Below are 20,867 nucleotides of genomic sequence, written 5' to 3' on the forward strand. Positions count from 1 at the left end.
ATCATATAAACACATACAAAGGAAGGGATGGGCCATGGTTCAATGCTTGGCCCTTTAGATAATTGTTTTGTGTAATATACTGATGAACTAAAAGCCTCTTATCTGCTGCAGTAGCTAGTCCTATATGCTATACCTAGATGGTGATTCGTTAGCATGGGAGTTCTTGCATAGGTTTAGATCCAGCGGTGTGGGAATATGACTTGACGAGGACTGGTCTTCAGTGATGCCTGAGCGGATCGGAGGCAGTGTTTGTCGGGACACCTTCCAGACCAACACCCCATACTGACAGTCCTATAGAGTAACGCACATTTCTGTACCCTCGTCATGACCAGCGCCCACTCACAGAGACAAAGAGCAGTCTACAGAGTCAGGCCATGTCACGTGGCCTAACTGTACACTGAGTCAGCGTTTTCTGCTCCTTCCTCCTTGCTGGATGCTGAGCAGCATATTGGAGAACGTGTCGGCATATCAATGATTGCCCTGCCCATTTGAACGTGCAGGAGGGGGTGGGATTGAAGGGGATTGGCAAAATACATTATTTCATGATATATTTTACATTATGAAATTAATAGATATTCCATTTTTTCTACAATGCACTGGATTCACCAGCATTATTCTGACAAGGCTTATCAGACCTTGTTATCAGATTTATTTTGATCTATGTTCATCCTGTTTTGAACCCTCACAAAGACTTTTATTTATCCTTTCTTTAACTAGGCAAGTCAGTTAAGAACAAATTCTCATTTACAATGACGGACTACCCCGGGGACATTGTGCACCACCCTATGGGACTCCAAATCACGGCCAGGATGTGATACAGCCTGGATTCGAACCAGGGACTGTAGTGATGCCCTCTTGCACAGAGATGCAGTGCCTTTAACCGCTGCGCCACTCGGGAGCCCAATGACATGCACCGTTAAAATAACCTATAGAGCTCTATAAATATCAATGGATAGGTACAAATGCACATGGAACAATATTAAACGAGGATTAGGCAAACATTACGCAAGGTCGGTCAACCTCTTGCTGGAGAGTGCTCACATCTTTGACTCACTTCAAGATAACGCAGACCATCCACTATTTAGCCATCTTTGAAAACAAAATGTTTGTTTTATTCCGCATGCGAATAGTACATGGACCACGTTTACATATGATCGTGTCAGTGCGTCGGTTGAAAAGATCTGGCTCCTAGCTTGACCAATTCAACTCACCACTGGAAAAATACACTGGACAATCATAACATGACCCTCAGCTCAGCTGGAAATTTGGCTCCAAGATGGCAAAAATAAGTAAGAAGTATGATATTCTATAGCTACAGGCACTCATAACGCAGCAAAAATGCACACAAAAGTAAAATACAGCTGTTCAATTTTAGCTACACCGCAAAAAAAATGATCTGTGAGGAAAATAAAACAATTATTGCAACATTGAATTTGGAGCGAAATTTGCCGCTCCCTGTGGAAAAGGATTCTGTCAACTTCTCGGACTGTAAAAATGTTGAAATTCCATGCTTTTTGCCTCAGGTCTAGCATGTTGATAGATAGATAAACTGAATGAAAAGTAGGCCTACTTCAACTTTTGTTTGGTTTTGTTTCCCGTAAATGACAACAAAACCAGGGCCTAACAGTAGAGTTATAACAGGAAACCAAATACTCTTAAAGTGAAGCTCTTCCCACACCAACTCTTGAGGGCGACATACAATATGACCCCCAACCCCCTCCAAATGGCACTCATCCTAAAAGTCTGAATGGAGCAACTTCTTACAGTATTTGCAACACAGTTTAGTATATGCACTGCTGTGCCAAGGTTGAAAACAACAGACTATGCTCTATGCACCAATTCCACAGTAGTTGATATCCAGCTGAAAATCTTTGGGACGTTGGAAGGGCCTGTCCAGGCCGACCATCATATCAAAACACAGTTGTTGGTAGGTCATCACATCAGGAGCCAGAGCTTGGATTATGTCATTGAGTTAAATGAAAAATAGTTAATACTGTTATCACCAAAGGCAGCAGTAAGCAACATGATTTATTTTAAAGGGGTAGTTGTATTCTGGGTAATGTAGTTAAGTGTGGGTGAACCACACAAACGTCAAGGCTTACACAGGGGCATTCATTTCATCAGTCTCAAGCTTCGGTATGAAAGACCTTCACGCATGTTATTCAATTCATTACTAGTGTTGTCGAACTAGTGTAGTTGATTTGGGCGCAGGAAAATGACAAAAAAATAAGCTAGTATTGTTTTTTCTTCCAGAAAGAAAAGAGGTGATGGGGATTGTGGGTAGTGTAGTGTAGGATGATATAAGGACCAATGAGGCCATTGTAATCCAACACACACACATTCAAACACACATCCATGCATGCTCATACACACACGCGCGGATATCCATACACACAGTACAATGATGTCATCAATATCACGTCTCATTGCATGTCACTTCCAAATAGCAGTGTGGTTTGTGTCTGTCTCAGAAATTCCAAAGTCACTTTTCTTTTTTTTTCTTTCTGGAAAAAAAAATCCAAGAGAATTCTCTAACAGCTTTATCAGTCATAAATATTTCCCCATGTTTTTATCTAAAATGCACTAGCAGAGGACAGAAAGCACAATGTATAACATGCTTCTTCTGTCAGGGCTTTTTCAAAAAATAAAAAAGTCAAATAAATATATCTTTAAAATAAAGAATTTATATATATATAGATATATAGAGAGATATATATGTCCTTCATACAGAAAGTTAAGATTACAAAACTCATGACGGTGTATTAGAGATGTCATAAAAAAAAGCTTGTGGGTGTGTGAACGTGTGAACGAACCAGTTCCTCTGTCTTTCTCTCCCTCTATCTTTCCTTTTCTATCTCCTCTCTCCCTCAGAAACCTCAAAGTGTGAAAACGCAGGGATGGCTCGCCTTTGGCACCATCCATTTTAGTCAAAACCCAAAATAATACAAAAGTTAAAAGAATGAAAGGAGAAAAATGAAATGAAATATATAAAACAGAGATGAAAATGAAGTTGGGAAACAACAGCCGGCTATCAAAAGATACAGAACATTTATGCCTTTTTTTGTCGGGAGGGGGGCTAACGGGAAAGGGGTGAGTTTTTGTTGGTTTTCTTCACGTTATGGTTGTTGTTGGTTTGTCATTTCTCCTTGAAAAGTCAAGTCCCGGGGGGAATGCAGCCACACAACTGTGGCTCACATGATGGTGCAGCACTTGCAGGGCTGCTTTTCCTTATTGTTGAGCTCAGTGGCGCCCCCCTCTGGCTCGCCCCCCTTCTCCCCCACGGGGGCCTTCTCCTGGGGGGTCTTAACGGGGTCGGCGGCGTTGCCGTTGGGCGGGGGCGACTGCTCTTCCTTGGTGCCTCCCTCGGTGACGGTAACAGTGGCGGGGTTGGGCCCCACCGTCACATTCTTGCCCTCGCCATCCTCGATGACCACCAGCTGGGCCTTGACGGTGCCCTCCAGGCCCAGCACCTTGTTGGTTTCCGCCTCATCCTCCACGCTTTGGTAGCCCATGAACACCATGGTGACGGGGTTCTCAGCACTGGCCTCCACCTCGCCTCCACCTGGCTGGGGACTGGCGCCGCCCGCCTTGGCCTCCATGCCAGTGATCTCCTTCTGTGGTGTCATCTGCTGCTCCGCGGCTAACTCAGCATCGGTGGGGACGACGGGGGCAGTGGAGGTGGCGCCAGCGGTGGTGGCGTCGCTCATCATGGACTCGTCGGCTTTGTGGATGAGCTCGTCCACCTCATTGGCGCTGAGCTGGTGGACCCCGTTCTCCCCGTTCACCTCGTGTACCACTACGAGAGAGAAAGAGACAGAGAGAGAGCGAGAGAGACAGATGTGTCATTGACAGAAGAGAACCAGAGCATTCCTCATGAGAGCATGAAGAACTAGGCCCTGTTCAAATTCTTAAAAAATGCATCCTTCCTTGAAGCAATCATGAATGATCTGATACAACTGGACTGACCAAAGCAATGTCATGGACCTATGGCTTCCACCTGGCTCCTATACAATTGTTTTAGATCCTCGAGAAACAAGGAGAGGGAGGCTATTTAACGCGATACCTTTTTCCCACAAACCTCCACTCATAGAACAATGACGTGCTCTGAAGCTGACCAGTGATGGCAGTCACAGTCAAGTCACAGGGAAGGAAGCAGGGGAGCGAGAAAAGCAGACAAGGAGTGCAAGGAGAGGAGAGCAGCTGAAAGAGAGCAGGGGGAAACAAAGCGAATGCCACAGCTGCTGCATCACGAGCCCAGTGCTTGTTGTCTGTGTCAGGGAGCAAAACAGGTGCTACAGGGAGACCAAAAGGACAATTTCAAATGAATTCTGAATGTACTGACTGTGTTTTGCGCCAATACATAATAGCCCAAGTTCACGTTCACAAATTGAACTATTGAAGTAGAATTATTGGTTTAAAACCAGGTCTATAAATAGGGTTGGATTTTTTGGTTACCCTGCAACACTGTGTCATGCTATACTTAACTATTAATTTTACTTCACGAGAAGTGGTAATATCAAGGTAATAATATCTAGCGTCAATAAGTGGATTCAAGGCAATCATATGAGACAGAGTATAATCTTATATATGCCAGTGAAAATGCATTATCAAGTTTACTGAGCCACACTATGTTTGTCTTTCAATGGCTATGATCAGACAAGCAATGGCTGTAATAACGATCATTTCAGGTAGACTTATCTCAGATCATATATTACAACATACTTTTTTTCCTTCTGATATTACTATTATACAGTGCCTTCCGAAAGTATTCATGCCCCTTAACTTATTCCACACTTTGTTGTGTTACAGCCTGAATTCAAAATGGATTACAGTTCCTCTCTCACCCATTTACACACAATACCCCATAATGACTAAGTGAAAACATGTTTTTAGAAAGGTTTGCAAATGTATTTAAAAAAATGAAATACAAAAATATCTAATTTACATAAGTATTAACACCAATACTTTGTAGAAGCACCTTTGGCTGCAATTACAGCTGTGAGTATTTCTGGGTAAGTCACTAAGAGCTTTCCAAACCTGGGTTGTGCAACATTTACCCATTATTATTTTTTAAATTCTTCAAGCTCTGTCAAATTGGTTATTGATCATTGCTAGACAACCATTTTCAGGTTTTGCCATAGATTTTCAAATATAATTAATCTCCCGTGTCTGTTGGAATGCAGACTGAACCAGGTTTATCTCTAGGATTTTGCCTGTACTTAGCTCCATTCCGTTTCTTTTTATCCTGAAAAACTCCCCAGTCCTTAACGATTACAAGCATGCCTATAACATGATGCAGCCACCATTATGCTTGAAAATATGGAGAGTGGTACTCAGTAATGTGTTGTATTGGATTTGCCCCAAACATAACATTTTGTATTCCGGACAAACCTCTACGGGATCGGTGTCCCTAAACCGGGACAGTTGTTGCTCAATATGCGATAATGTGATTAGAATGACGTTGTAAACAACATAGACATGTCTTATACGGGCAGAAAGCTTAAATTCTTGTTCATCTAACTGCAGTGTCCAATTTACAGTAGCGATTACAGCAAAAAAATACCATGCTATTGTTTGAGGATAGTGCACAACAACAAAACACTTTTATCACGGCAACTGGTTTGATACATTCACCTCTGAAGGTAAATAATGTACGTACATTCAGTCATCTTGATCTGATTTGTCATCCTGAGGGATCCCAGAGATAAAATGTAGCATAGTTTTGTTTGATAAAATACATTTTTATATTCAAATGTAGGAACTGGGTTCTACAGTTTGACCCCTCTGCTGTCTTTGGCTCCACACCCACCCCCCTGGCCATCTAGATGTGTGAAGGTTAGTGTATTTTCTGTAGGGAAGCTAATGATCCATCATGTATAACATTCCTGGGAGTCATTGTAAATAAGACTTTGTTCTTAACTGACTTGCCTAGTTAAATAAAGGTTCATTAAAAAAATAAAATGTACTTGAAAATGTATCAATTGACCAATTCGGCACATTTGGGCAAACTCCTGGCAAATAAAATATTGTGTAGTGATGTAATGCTTCACTGGATCAGTATTAAACTGTCCACACACACTGCTGCCATCTTGTGGACAACATCTAAATTACACCTAGAATCCTATCTCAATGTATGGCTATTCTCTTGCATTTCAAAGAAAAAACACATATTTTACCAGAATGTGTTATATTAGCATATATTAATTTCACATTTCCACAAACTTCAAAGTGTTTCCTTTCAAATGGTATCAAGAATATGAATATCCTTGCTTCAGGTCCCGAGCTACAGGCAGTTAGATTTGGGTATGTAATTTTAGGTTAAAAAAGGGTCCGATCCTTTGTCACATTTTTTGCAGTAATACTTTTTTAGTGCCTTGTTGCAAACATGATGCATGTATTCTGTACAGACTTCCTTCTTTTCACTCTGTTAGTTAGGTTAGTATTGTGGAGTAACTACAATTTTGTTGATCCATCCTCATATTTATCCTATCACAGCAATTAAACTCTGTATTGTGTTTTAAAGTCACTATTGGCCTCATGGTGAAATCCCTGAGAGGTTTCCTTCCTCTCTGGCAACTGAGTTAGGAAGGACGCCTGTATCTTGTATTGACTGGGTGTATTGATACACCATCTAAAGTGAAATTAATAACTTCACCATTCTCAAAATTCACTGCTCTACTGACGGACCTCTACTGACGGACCAGATAATTGTATGTGTGGGGTACAGAGATGAGGTTGTCATTCAGAAATCATGGTAAACACTATTATTGCACACAGAGTCCATGCAACTTATTATGTGATTTGTTAAGCACATTTTTACTCTTGAACATATTTAGGCTTTCCATAACAAAAGGGTTGAATACTTATTGACTCAAGACATTTCAGCTTTCCAATTTGATTAATTTGTAAACATTTCAAAAAACATGACATTCTGGGGTATTGTTTGTAGGCCAGTGACAATTTAATCCATTTTAAATTCAGGCTGTAACACAACAAAATGTGGGAAAAGTCAATGGGTGTGAATAGTTTCTGAAGGCACTGTACATGTATTCATGTTAATAAAACCATAACACATATCTTAGCTCTCATCATAATTGTTAACACTTCTCATAACGCATGTTTTAGCTAAGTGTTTCGTTTTGCTGTTGAAATCACGTCGGGAAATCACCTTTCTGGTAATCCTCATACACCTTGACCCCTTGCCCAGAGAGGTTAATGGGCAGTAGGGTGTTGGTGGACAACACCTTAGTCTCGCCCGTGACATTGTCCCTCTCAACGGTGATTTCTACTGAGTACATTGCTGGGTGCATGGGGTGTCAACAAGAGGAGATGTTAGGGGCCTGCAGAGGTGTTCTCTCTCTCTCTCTCTCTCTCTCTCTCTCTCTCTCTCTCTCTCTCTCTCTCTCTCTCTCTCTCTCTCTCTCTCTCTCTCTCTCTCTCTCTCTCTCTCTCTCTCTCTCTCTCTCTCTCTCTCTCTCTCTCTCTCTCTCTCTCTCTCTCTCTCTCTCTCTCTCTCTCTCTCTCTCATACCACACATCCATGGAACACAGGAATTCTCTCACTTTCTCTCTTTCGCACCACAACGCCCTTTCGCACGCCATATTATCTCTCCCTCAACAAGACTAGAGACATACCAGTTCCACTCAACCATATTTCACAATTATAAATAACCATGTAGTCTCTCCGCAATACACATGTATAATAATACCAGCCAAAACCAGACAACCACTCGAAACAACCATATTCCACCAACAAATACACCACTTAGTTACAGCGACTATACGCAAACTCAATCTTATGAAGAAGACGGTCAACTTTGATTCAGGACATTCCTTTGACTGCATATCTGGGCAAGTGAAATGACTGTGTGGCTGTTAAGGAAGCATGTCTTTGGAGAACGGTCCATAACTTGGCTACATACACTATAACTAAGGTAAACTCGAACATTTGTCATCGGCAGGCCTACACTATGCGAGTCTAACGCTACCGTGTTGACGGATAGAGAAATGGTACTTTTTAGCGGAGCTGTGTTGCCTTGGCAACGTCGCATCGTCTGATGAAGACTATATATAGTGTATCCCCACACAACAGATGTACTGTGAGAACAGGATACTCAGTATATCATCCTGGCTAACTCTATACAAACATACCACTCTTCTTGTTTTAACACCTTTAGCCACAAACCACAGTGAATATCCACAAGAGTGAAAGTCCACAAGAACAGACCAATACGCAGACAGACAGACAGACTCACATCGACTCATACAAACACATTCCCATACAGGCAAACACACGGAGACAGACAGTTGATAGCTGTGAAGATTAGGACAGAAGACAAATGTTAGGGGGAAAAACACAGTACAGAAACACGACACAATGTTAGTGACGACAAATAGAGGACATGAAATATACCACAGCACTTCAGAGAGTGCGACATGTTCAATGGCATTTGCATTGCTTTTGTGTTCTCCTAAAGGTGTCACGAAAGCATAGTACATAGCAATGATGAAATACCCGAGTGGTCCGTCATTAAAATAGTTCCTCCCACATGACTCAACATTGTTTCACCTTCCCTCCCACACATTCATATAGTGCGTCAAAGTACACTCACACCAGTAAAACAGGAACTGCACTACATCCTATTACACAGCATGGAACTGGTAGATGTATACCCCGCATAAAAGTCAGCTTCTATTCATCCCCCATAACAGTCCTATCAACTTATCTAGCTTCTAGATATCTATAGTACATCTATAACTTGTTTATGCACAGGGTATAGTAACCATACTGTGTTACTTTCTTAGTTTCTAGTTACTTAGCTCCTATCCGATGGTGATATTACACCAAAAATGTTACCAAAAACGATCATATCCAGGAAAGCGTTGGCAATGAGAATTTTTGGTCTTGATGAAACCAAACATGAAGTATTCGCTCTGCTCAGCAAGGGTCCTCTAGATAAGATGTATGAGGACCGGAGCTCAAGAGGTAAAACTAATTAGTCACTCGCCCCATCTCCTTCTCCCCTCTCGCTATCTCAATCACTGTGGAGAATAGCCCTTCAGTGGAGTCCCTCACTCTCCTTCCAGAGCTGTGAGGCTGATGAAAGCACATGTTTGATTAAAAGGGACAGAGGCCCACGTGTGAGGAGGAGGAAGGTGGAGACCCCGTGATACTGCTGAAAAGACCCCTTGCTGAGGAGATGAAGTCGTCCCAAGATGTTTCTAACTGCTTGTGTTTACAATACGCTGAGCTACACTGAGGTATTGTATATGACAGTGGGGTAAATGACCAACTATTTAGGTATCCTTTAGCTGTCATTCAATGAAAGCTCCATTCAAAGGAAGATTCGATAATGTGTTAGATTAGACATTGTGACATGGCTGACAACACGCTTGAGGAGCTACTGCCGGGCCAATCAAATTGGTTGTGTTTACATAATGAGATCCACTGAGGAGTTACATATTGAATTTATAGATTTTACATTTATTATATGTCTAATCCAGTTACCCAGGATGCTAATGCCAGTAGCTGATGCCAGAGTGGGTGAACAGGATACAACAAAAATTACGATTTTTGTTAGGGGTTAATATTAGATTTTCTTATACTGTAATACCTATTAATACCTATTGAATATTTGTTCATGACTGAGTAATGAATAACCAAGTGTTATATATTTGAAAAATGATAAAAGTAAGTAAATTATATCAAATAAACTAACATCAAATATAGTACTCAGCCGTCTATGTAAAGAGGCAAGCGGAGACAGAGTTTATGATTGAAAAAAGAAGAAAAAAAAAAGAGGCAAAGAGTAGAATTTGTCTCTCTACAGTGTGTCTCAGTCTGTGAGCTACAGGGTTCCCGAGACTCACCTGCTCTCGTCATATCTGAGGCACCTCCGGACATGTCCAGACGAGGGCTGTTGGGCACTTTGAGCACTTCCTTGACCTCTACAAGCAGTCAAGGAAGTGGGGTGAGAATGACAGAGAGAGAGAGAGAAAGAGACAAACACAGAGGAGCTGGCCAGGTTTCGGCAAAGACAGATAGCGATAGAAGACTCCAATAGAATCTTATTGAGACTTCTTCCATTTTGGACAAACTTGGACTCTATTGCATGTCTTTTTTATATATAGACTCAGCAAAAAAAGAAACGTCCTCTCACTGTCAACTGCGTTTATTTTCAGCAAACTCAACGTGTAAATATTTGTATGAAAATAACAAGATTCAACAACTGAGACAAAATCAAAAGTCACAGTCAGTATCTGGTGTGACCACCAGCTGCATTAGGTACTGCAGTGCATCTCCTCCTCATGGACTGCACCAGATTTGCCAGTTCTTGCTGTGAGATGTTACCCCACTCTTCCACCAAGGCACCGGCATGTTCCTGGACATTTCTGGGGGGAATGGCCCTCACCCGCCGATCCAACGGGTCCCAGATGTGCTCAATGGGATTGAGATCCGGGCTCTTCGCTGGCCATGGCAGAACATTGACATTCCTGTCTTGCAGGAAATCACGCACAGAACGAGCAGTATGGCTGGTGGCATTCTCATGCTGGAGGGTCATGTCAGGAAGCCTGCAGGAAGGGTACCACATGAGGGAGGAGGATGTCTTCCCTGTAACACAGCGTTGAGATTGCCTGCAATGACAACAAGCTCAGTCCGATGATGCTGTGACACACCGCCCCAGACCATGACGGACCCTCCACCTCCAAATCGATCCCGCTCCAGAGTACGGGCCTCGGTGTAACGCTCATTCCTTCGACGATAAATGCGAACCCGACCATCACCCCTGGTGAGACAAAACCGCGACTCGTCAGTGAAGAGCACTTTTTGTCCTGTCTGGTCCAGCGACGGTGGGTTTGTGCCCATAGGCGACGTTGTTGCCAGTGATGTCTGGTGAGGACCTGCCTTACAACAGGCCTACAAGCCCTCAGTCCAGCCTCTCTCAGCCTATTGCGGACAGTCTGAGCACTGATGGAGGGATTGTGCGTTTCTGGTGTAACTCGGGCAGTTGTTGTTGCCATCCTGTACCTGTCCTGCAGGTGTGATGTTCGGATGTACCGATCCTGTGCAGGTGTTGTTACACGTGGTCTGCCACTGCGAGGATGATCAGCTGTCCGTCCTGTCTCCCTGTAGCGCTGTCTTAGGCGTCTCACAGTACGGACATTGCAATTTATTGCCCTGGCCACATCTGCAGTCCTCCTTGCAGGACGTTCACCCAGATGAGGTGTTGGTGTTTTTCAGAGTCAGTAGAAAGGACCCTTTAGTGTCCTACGTTTTCATAACTGTGACCTTAATTGCCTACCTGTAAGCTGTTAGTGTCTTAACGACCGTTCCACAGGTGCATGTTCATTAATTGTTTATGGTTCTTTGAACAAGCATGGGAAACAGTATTTAAACCCTTTAAAATGAAGATCTGTGAAGTTATTTGGATTTTTACGAATTATCTTTGAAAGACAGGGTCCTGAAAAAGGGACGTTTCTTTTTTTGCTGAGTTCATATTAAAAAAATGTTTTACTTTAACCTTTTTTTCGTGATATCCAATTGGTAGTTACAGTCTTGTCCCATCGCTGCAACTCCCCTACAGATTCGGGAGAAGCGAAGGTCGAGAGCCATGCGTCCTCCAAAACACGACCCTGCCAAGCCGCACTGCTTCTTCACACACTGCTTGCTTAACCCGGAAGCCAGCCGCACCAATGTGTCGGCGGAAACACCGTCCAGCTGGCGACCGAAGTCTGCTTGCAGGCTTCCCAGCCCGCCACAAGGGGTCGCTAGAGCGCCGATGGGACAAGGAAATCCCAACCGGCCAAACTCTCCCCTAACCCGGACAATTATACACTGCCTCATGTGACACAGCCTGGGATCGAACCCGGGTCTGTAGTGACGCCTTAGACTGCTGCGCAACTCGGGAGACTCTATTGCATGTCTAATTGTACAGATGCAACTTACATGATTCATTATAATCAGTCAATAATGTATCAATTGCCTATCAATCAATTACTATATTCCTGAATGAAACAGGAGTGGGTACATTGAATATCTACGTTTGTTTTACAATGAGAGGAATAACATCACTTTAATATGCTTAGCATGACAAACTCTAAAGAGTGGAAAAAATGGAGGCAAAACATTTGTCTAAGATGTCTCTCTACAGGGTACCGAGACTCACCTGCTCTCATCCTATCTGAGGCACCTCCAAACATTTCCAGATGAGGGCTGGTGTGCACTTTGACTACTTCCTTGACCTCTGTAACTTCCTTGACCTCTATAAGCGGTCAAGGAAGTGGGGTGAAAAAGAGAGAGGGAGGGAGAGAGAAAGAGCGACAAACACAGAACACATGTAAAAGAGGAGAAAGAAGAGAGGGATGAGGAAGAATATCTGACTGAAGATGTATTACCTTGCACAGTGCCTGCCGGAACCTGTGAGAGAGGGAGAGAGAGAAAGAGAGAAAACAGTATTTTAACCCAGTGGTGGAAAAAGTACCTAACTGTCATACTTGAGTAAAATTAAAGATACCTTCATAGAAAATTACTCAAGAAAAAGTTAAAGTCACCGAGTAAAATTGTACTTTAGTAAAAGTCTAAAAGTATTTGGTTTAAAATGTACTTAAGTACCAAAAGTATAATACAATTTAATTATATTAAGCAAACCAGATGGCACAATTTTCTTGTGTTTTTTTTAATTTATGGATAGCAAGGGACACTACAACACTCAGACATCATTTACAAACAAAGCATGTGTGTTTAGTGAGTCTGCCAGATCAGAGGCAGTAGGGATGACCAGGGATGTTCGGTTGATACGTGTGTGAATTTGACTATTTTCTTGTCCCGCTAAGCATTCAAAATGTAACAAGTACTTTTGGGTGTTTTGGGTATGGAGTAAAAAGTACAATATTTTCTTAAGGAATGTAGTGAAGTAAAAGTAGTCAAAAACATAAATAGTTAAGTACAGATACCTCCAAAAAACGACTTAAGTAGTACTTTAAAGTATTTTTACTTAAGTACTTTACACCACTGTTTTAACCCATGTATCATACAGCATTAAACTCAGGAAATTCAGTGTCAAACCCATCAAATACATTACCACCACACACGTATAGTGGGGAGGGTCTATTTCTGCGATATGAATCATCGGGATTATTGTATCAATGCAGCTGCACAATCGAAAGGCATCCATTTCTAAAAATACTATAACAGATTGAGTGAAACGGTTCTACTGACAACCCACAGATATGAGGCAATAGATTTGTTTCCTGAAGAGACACTCTTATTCAAAAGCATGGCTACATAACGAATGAGCATTATGTCACATACAGTATTTAACATATTTCATTGAAAACCTAGTTTGAGGGAAGGAACATACAATATTTATTTTTATGCCACAAAAAACATGGATGACAAGGAAGCAAGACAAATTATTGAGGTAGAAACAGACGCCACATTAAATAAGCACTTTCCCTTTGAATAAAGCGGTGCCAGGCTGGATAGGTTGAGGAAGTGGATATTAACTTGTGGAGGAAAGAGCAAAAAGGGACAACGAGTTTAAGAGGGAAAAACGAAGAGACAGAGCATCTTTTCTAGACGTTGCTATGAAACCCGTATGTTAAAAGCTGCCCAGTGTGTGCTGTCAATATGAACTTCCCCTTTGGCCTGTCAACAACTGTTCCCCATACACTGCTTGTCAGACCCAGTGTGACTCTCCGGGCCCATCCGGACCGTCACTAATGATATCACTGATGGCATAATATTGAGATGTCATTTGCTCAAGTGGAGATGCCACTGTCAGTTTATCACAAGGGCAGTTACTGTACACAGGGCTTTTTCGCTTTCCGATGTGCCCCAAGGCTTGCTTCGGCCTCCTAAACCTCTCCCCTCCCTTCTGATTCCTCCATCTCCTATTCCCCCTACTTCAAACGTTCCCCCCCCAACACACACACACACACACACACACATGCACGCACGCACGCACACACACTCCCCACTCCTGTCTCTAACAGTGTGTGTGTGTGTGTGTGTGTGTGTGTGTGTGTCCGGTGGACCTGCTGTGTCCAGCTGCCCTCGGAGGGGTAGGAGGCGAGGGAGACTCACTTTGTTGTCTGCTGTCTTGGCTTCCTCCTTCGTTGCTGCGTCTGTCAGGCTCTCTTTGGTAGAGGTCGCCGACACGCCCGTCTCCAGCACCTCCAGTTCCTGCTCCATTCTGCAGAACAGAGAGAGATGTTATCAGTCACACACACAGACATGGTCAATGACACACAAACAGTGTGAGAATGCTTGGCAAGTCGTGCACATCATGCATTCATGAGCCGCAGTGTTCCAAAGCAGTTTTGGATTTCTGTCTTGTCTATTTAAAATGTTTGTTATTTTTGGCAACAGTGCTCATCCATTGGGAAGGTAATTTTACAGATTTTACAGATGCACTTATTTTTTTGTCTAAAATAAATGAGCTGAGTGCATAAGGAGTTGTTCAAAATCAAAGAAAAACATTAGCAACTCCCCCCCCCCCCCCCCTTAAACTATTTCTTTAAGTGTCCTGGTATTGTTCAATACCAATACAAATCTCACTATGGCCTATCTAACAGAATTAAGCGCCTATTTGGGAAATGGACAAAAGCTTCTCCTTAGCTTTCTTCAATTCCGCATTTTCCCTAGCTCCGGCAATTGTTCACTTGCGTTGCTCATTGGGTGCTGTGCCAGTTTAGTGCCAATGTTGCCCCAGTCTGAGCCCCAACAGCCAGGAGGAATTTAATTAGCGAATTGGATTGCCAGGGGAAGAAGATTGATGACCCTGTTTTGCTATGAGTGAGAAAGAAAATGGTTGGAGCGAGAAGGGAGGGGTGGTGGTGGAAGGCTGGTCTGTTCTTGGCTACTGGGTCTCCTTTCTGTACCCGAGCCGACAAGGTGAAAAATCTGTCGATGTGCTCCAGGGTTGCTGTTGAATGATACACCCTCGCTGTGACCACGCTCTCTGAGGGTGTCTCAGGGAGAAGGGATATGCAAAAAACACATTCCCAGTATTACTACACACATGTGTGAAATAGGAAAAATAAACAGGAAAAGCAGGAAATGTGAATATTATGTGGATTATAATTAATGGACATTTTTTTGTATGGGGTTGATACATTTAAAATTCGAATACACTACAAGTTTGCATTTCCTGCTATGCAGGAAAATTGTCATCAACAACATAGTGATCAAATTAAGATCCTACATCTGTACTCCTTTCGAGCTAAGAGTTAAACTTATTAAACATTTTCTAAGAAGCATTGCAAACGATCTCACTGATAGCAAATATGCTGGGCCACATTGCCAGTGAGCTGGCATGCCAAAATTATATTGAGAGAATAGAATATCAAGATTTTATCTGTTTTTATAAATTAAGAGCAGATTTTACCTAGTTAAAGACTGGTTAAATAAAGACATATAATGAATCCAGAAACATATATAGGTAGTAGGTACCAGTGGAGGCTCCTCAGAGGAGGAAGGGGAGGACCCTCCTACTCAGTAAATAGATATTTTTTTATATAGTGAAACATTTGAAAAAGTATTATCTTTAAATAAATTATACTAAATATATTAATTTACGTCACCATATAATTGATTAAAACTCACTGTTTTGCAATGGTCTACAGTAGCCTCAGCAGCACTCTGTAGGGTAGCACCATGGTGCAGCCGGAGGACAGCTAGCTTCCGTCCTCCTCTGGGTACATTGACTTCAATACAAAACCTAGGAGGCTCATGGTTCTCACCCCCTTCCATAGACATACTCAGTAATTATGACAACTTACGGAGGACGTCCTCCAACCTATCAGAGCTCTTGCAGCATGTACTGACATGTTGTTCACCCAATCAAAGGATTAGAGAATTAATCTACTACTGAAAGCATAAGCTACAGCTAGCTAGCTAGCACTGCAGTGTATAAAATGTTGTGAGTAGTTGACTCAAAGACAAAGAAAGACAATAGTTGAACAGAGAGAGATAGTTATATTTGTTAGTTTTTTTTATTTTTACTTTTACTTTCTCTTAGCTACCGAATGCAGCTAGCTAGTTAGCCTACTTAAACACCCGGCTCAAACAGAGAGGGATGCTATGTTAGCTAGCTGGCTATGGCTATCCAACACTGGATTCCCTTCCAAGTCGTGGTTTTATTAATTTATTGCCACCGGGGCCCACTGGTGTAACTGCTAAACTGCATTCTGACTAAACACTGAACTGCATGTTTGTAGCGGGTTTCCTAACATGTTAGTTCTATTAGCTATGTTGACTATGACTACGGAATGAAATGGGGATAAACATACCTGAATTTGTCCAATAGAAACTCTCATTTGCAACTGTTGGACTAATGATTACAGCCTAGATCACCTAGATGCAGACAAGAGTGTGCAAGGCGGAATTGAATGTGTCACTGTCTGTCCCCTTGATTACTCAACATTTCTCGACCTGTGCACTTACACTACCGGTCAAAAGTTTTAGAACACCTACTGATTCAAGGGTTTTTCTTTATTTGTACTATTTTCTACATTGTAGAAAAATAGTGAAGACATCAAAACTATGAAATAACACATATGGAATCATGTCGTAACCAAAAAAGTGTTAAACAAATCAAAATAAATGTTATATTTGAGATTCTTCAAATAGCCAACCTTTGCCTTGATAACAGCTTTGTACACTCTTGGCATTCTCTCAACCAGCTTCACCTGGAATGCTTTTCAAACAGTATTGAAGGCGTTCCCACATATGCTAAGCACTTGTTGGCAGCTTTTCCTTCATTCTTCGGTCCGACTCATTCCAAACCATCTCAATTTGGTTGAGGTCGGGGATTGTGGAGGCCAGGTCATCTGATGCATCATTTCCATCACTCTCCATCTTGGTAAAATAGCCCTTACACAGCCTGGTGGTGTGTTGGGTCATTGTCCTGTTGAAAAACAAATGATTGTCCCACTAAGCTAGATGGGATGGCGTATCGCTGCAGAATGCTGTGGTAGCCATGCTGGTGCCTTGAATTCGATAAATAAATCACAGACAGAGTCACCAGCAAAGCACCTCCACACCATAACACCTCCTCCTCCATGGTTTACGGTGGGAAATACACATGCGGAGATCATCCGTTCACCCACAGCGCATCTCACAAAGACACAGCGGTTGGAACCAAAAAATCAAAAAATTGGACTCCAGACCAAAGGACAAATTTCACCAGTCTGATGTCCATCGTTCGTGTTTCTTTTCCCAAGCAAGTCTCCTCTTCTTATTGGTGTCCTTTAGTAGTGGTTTCTTTGCAGCAATTCAACCATGAAGGCCTGATTCATGCAGTCTCCTCTGAACAGTTGATGTTGAGATGTGTCTGTTATCTGAACTCTGTTAAGCATTTATTTGGGCTGCAATTTCTGAGACTGGTAACTAAAATGAACTTATCCTCTGCAGCAGAGGTAATTCTGGATCTTCCTTTACTATGGCGGTCCTCATGAGAGCCAGTTTCATCATAGCGCTTGATGGTTTTTGCGACTGCACTTGAAGAAACTTTCAAAGTTCTTGAAATATTGTATTGACTGACCTTCATGTTGTAAAGTAATGATGGAATGTCGTTTTTCTTTGATTGAGCTGTTCTTGCCATAATATGGACTTGGTATTTTACCAAATAGGGCTATCTTCTGTATACCACCCCTACCTTGTCACAACACAACTGATTGGCTCAAACGCATTAAGAAAGAAAGAAATTCCAAATGAACTTTTAACACCTGTGAATTTAAATGCATTCCAGGGGACTTCCTCATGAAGCTGGTTGAGAGAATGCCAAGAGTGTGCAAAGCTGTCATCAAGGCAAAGGGTGGCTATTTGAAGAATCTCAAATATAAAACACTTTTTTGGTTATTACATGATTCCATATGTGTTATTTCATAGTTTGATATCTTCACTATTATTCTACAATGTAGGTTGTAGCAACCTCATGATGGGTACAGGGAAAATTCGAGTAACATGTAGTAGCCTAAACCTATCAATGTTACATTGAGCTGGGTGAAGGGAATATGAATGACAGTCATCCAATATGCTATCATAGAAACAAGGCTGTGCTCATAAAAAAAAAAAATCATCCTCCCTCATCTTAATCATCACAGAGAGCAACTGGTAGGTACACCAGTGTTCCAGGGTTGTAGACGTACCTAATGATGTTCTCCTCCATCCCCTTGAGCTTGGCCTCGTCCTCCGCAAGCTGTTTCTTGGCCTCGTCCTGCTCCGAGCCAGCAGCTCCATCCAGCAGCCATCTTTCCCTCAGGGACTTTTGCTGGACAGGACAGAAGAACATAGGAACATCAATTACTGATTATTCACCCCCCTTTGATTTCATCACATTTTGTTGCTTGACAAAGTGGGATTGAAATGGATTTAGTTGTGATTTTTTTATTGATCTACACTAAATACTACATAATGTCAAAGTGAAAAGAAAATTCTACAAATGTTAACACATTTATCAAAATTAAATAACTCAAATAGTTGTTGCAAAAGTATTCACACCTTTTGTTTAGTCAAGACTAAATTAGTTCAGGGGTAACATTTGGCTTGACAAATCACATAATAAGTTACATGGACTTAGTGTGAAATAATAGGGGTTGACATGATTTTTGAATTACCCCTTCCTCTGTCCCCCATACATACAACTTTTGTATGGTCACTCAGTCAAGCTGCATCATGGTATGGGTGTGCTTGACAAAGACAGAGCTTGAAGAATTTTGAAAAGAATAATGGGCAAATATTGCACAATCCAGGTGTGCAAAGCTCTTAAGACTTACCCAAGAAGACCCACAGCTGTAATCACTCACAAATGTGTTTCTAACATGTATTGACTCAGGTGGGTGATTACTTATCTAATCAAAGTATATACGTTTTTTTTCCATAATTTTTGTTATAGAATTTTTTCCCACTTTGACATTACAGAGTAATTACAGAGTAAAGAAAATCACAATTATATTTATTTCAATCCCACTTTGTAATGCAGATGTAAAATAATGAAACAAAAAGTTTATCATTTTTAGATAAAACTATACTAAATATATTCACGTCACCAAATACCTGATAAAAACATTGTTTTGCAATGAAGGTCTACAGTAATCTCAACAGTGCCCTCTAGGGTAGCGCCATGGTGTAGCCGGAGGACAGGTATTTTCTGTCCACCTCAGGCTACATTAACTTCAATACAAAACCTTGGAGGCGAGTGATCCTCACCCCTTCCATAGACCGACATGGTGTCACGAATCCCGCTTCCTGAGTCTGTTTTTGCCTGTGTTCTGTCCTGGAGTGTTTTTTCCGGTGTCCTGGAACGCACCCTGTCTGGTTGCCGGGCGACGTAGCTAGTTGGAGGATCTCTGAATACCCGCACCTGTATCCCATCAGCTATCTGCACACCTGGTCCTGATCATCACCCCTCCACTTCATAAGCGCTGACCTGACATCCATTCCCTGCCGGATCGTTAGCCATGAACATCATTCACCCGGAACACTCATCCCATCCCTACCTGGTCGTCGGTGACTTCAGTTACTTCCTTGGATCTGCCTATTCAATCCCATCAACTCACCTCCGCTGCCCGCTCCGCCACTTGGATTTTTCTATCACTACATTTAAACTTGTAAATAAATACTCACCTTCGTCTTACTCTCCTTGTCCTGGTCTGCTTCTGGGTTCTACTTTAGAAAACCGTGACAGAACGATCCGGCCAGGAATGAACCCAGCGGACCTGGACTCCGTTCGCCATGCCATTACCCATCAGGGGAAGATATTGGGACAACACAGCACGGCGCTACAGGAGATAGCGATTTCAGTCCAGAACTTCTCTGCTAGCTTGACGAGTATCCAGGATCAGCTCAGTTTGCCGGCGGATTCTCCACCACCTGTTTCACCCCTCTCACCTGCCGCTTCTGGAGCGGTTTCCTTCCGTGAGCCCAAGGTACCGACGCCTGATAAATACGAAGGGGATTTGGGAAGATGCCGTTCATTTCTTATGCAGTGTGGTTTAGTGTTTGATCTGCAGCCCCACTCTTACGCCACAGACAAGGCTAGGATAGCTTTTGTTATTGAACTGCTGCGTGGTAGAGCTTTGGAATGGGCTTCAGCTGTTTGGGAACAACAGGACACCTGCATGGCGTCATACCAGGAGTTCACGGCAGAGATGAGAAAGCTTTTTGACCATCCAGTCCGAGGTAAGGACGCAGCTAAGCGGTTGTTCTCTCTTCGCCAAGGAGCTCGTCACGTGGCAGACTTTATGATTGAGTTCCGGACATTGGCTGTGGAGAGTGGGTGGAATGAGGAGGCACTACAAGCGGCTTTTTACCAGGGGTTGTCGGAGCAACTCAAGGATGAGCTGATCTCCTATCCGGAGCCTTGTGACCTGGACAGTTTGGTCGCATTATCTATTAGGGTGGATAACAGAGTTCGAGAGAGAAGGAGGGAGAAGCAGTGGGTCCGGTCCAATCAATCAGCTACTCGGTTACCATTCGGGTCAGGAGGTGGACCCGAAGGTGTTAATCATGTTTCCTCACACGGGATTAGTGGAGGAGTCCTGCCGCCAGATCCTGAACCTATGCAAGTGGGGCGGCACGGGTTAACTAAGGACGAGCGCCAACGTAGACGTGAGACCAACAGCTGCCTCTACTGTGGTAGCTCGGGACATTACATCTCCGGTTGTCCTCAGCGCCCGTTAAACTGCTCGGCTCGTTAAGTTTGGGAGGTTTGTTAGCGAGCCAGTTTCAACCTCTCCGGAGCCCTGTCAGACCTCGTTTTCCTGCTACCCTCATAAATAAGAATCAGAGTTTAGCGATTAACGCTTTCATCGATTCAGGTGCCGATGACAGCTTCATTGATGCCGACTTAGTGGAACAGCTGG

At 42.6% G+C, this 20,867-nt stretch overlaps 1 protein-coding gene across 1 annotated transcript in view; it reads right to left on the reverse strand.

Moving 5' to 3' along the window:
• Nucleotides 1–851: 851 nt before the first annotated feature.
• palm1a (paralemmin 1a) overlaps nt 852–20,867 on the reverse strand; it is a 68,731-nt gene continuing 48,715 nt past the window's right edge. Inside the window, exons 4-7 of the mRNA XM_039001838.1 lie at nt 18,153–18,274; nt 14,086–14,194; nt 12,396–12,417; nt 852–3,796 (exon numbers count right to left, since the gene is read on the reverse strand). Of these exons, the coding sequence (XP_038857766.1) occupies nt 3,192–3,796; nt 12,396–12,417; nt 14,086–14,194; nt 18,153–18,274 (858 nt within the window). The 3' untranslated portion in view covers nt 852–3,191. The remainder of the gene's footprint in view (nt 3,797–12,395; nt 12,418–14,085; nt 14,195–18,152; nt 18,275–20,867) is intronic.

The sequence above is a fragment of the Salvelinus namaycush genome, chromosome 10 (genome assembly GCF_016432855.1).
Source record: "Salvelinus namaycush isolate Seneca chromosome 10, SaNama_1.0, whole genome shotgun sequence".
NCBI classification, from domain to species: Eukaryota; Metazoa; Chordata; class Actinopteri; order Salmoniformes; family Salmonidae; genus Salvelinus; species Salvelinus namaycush.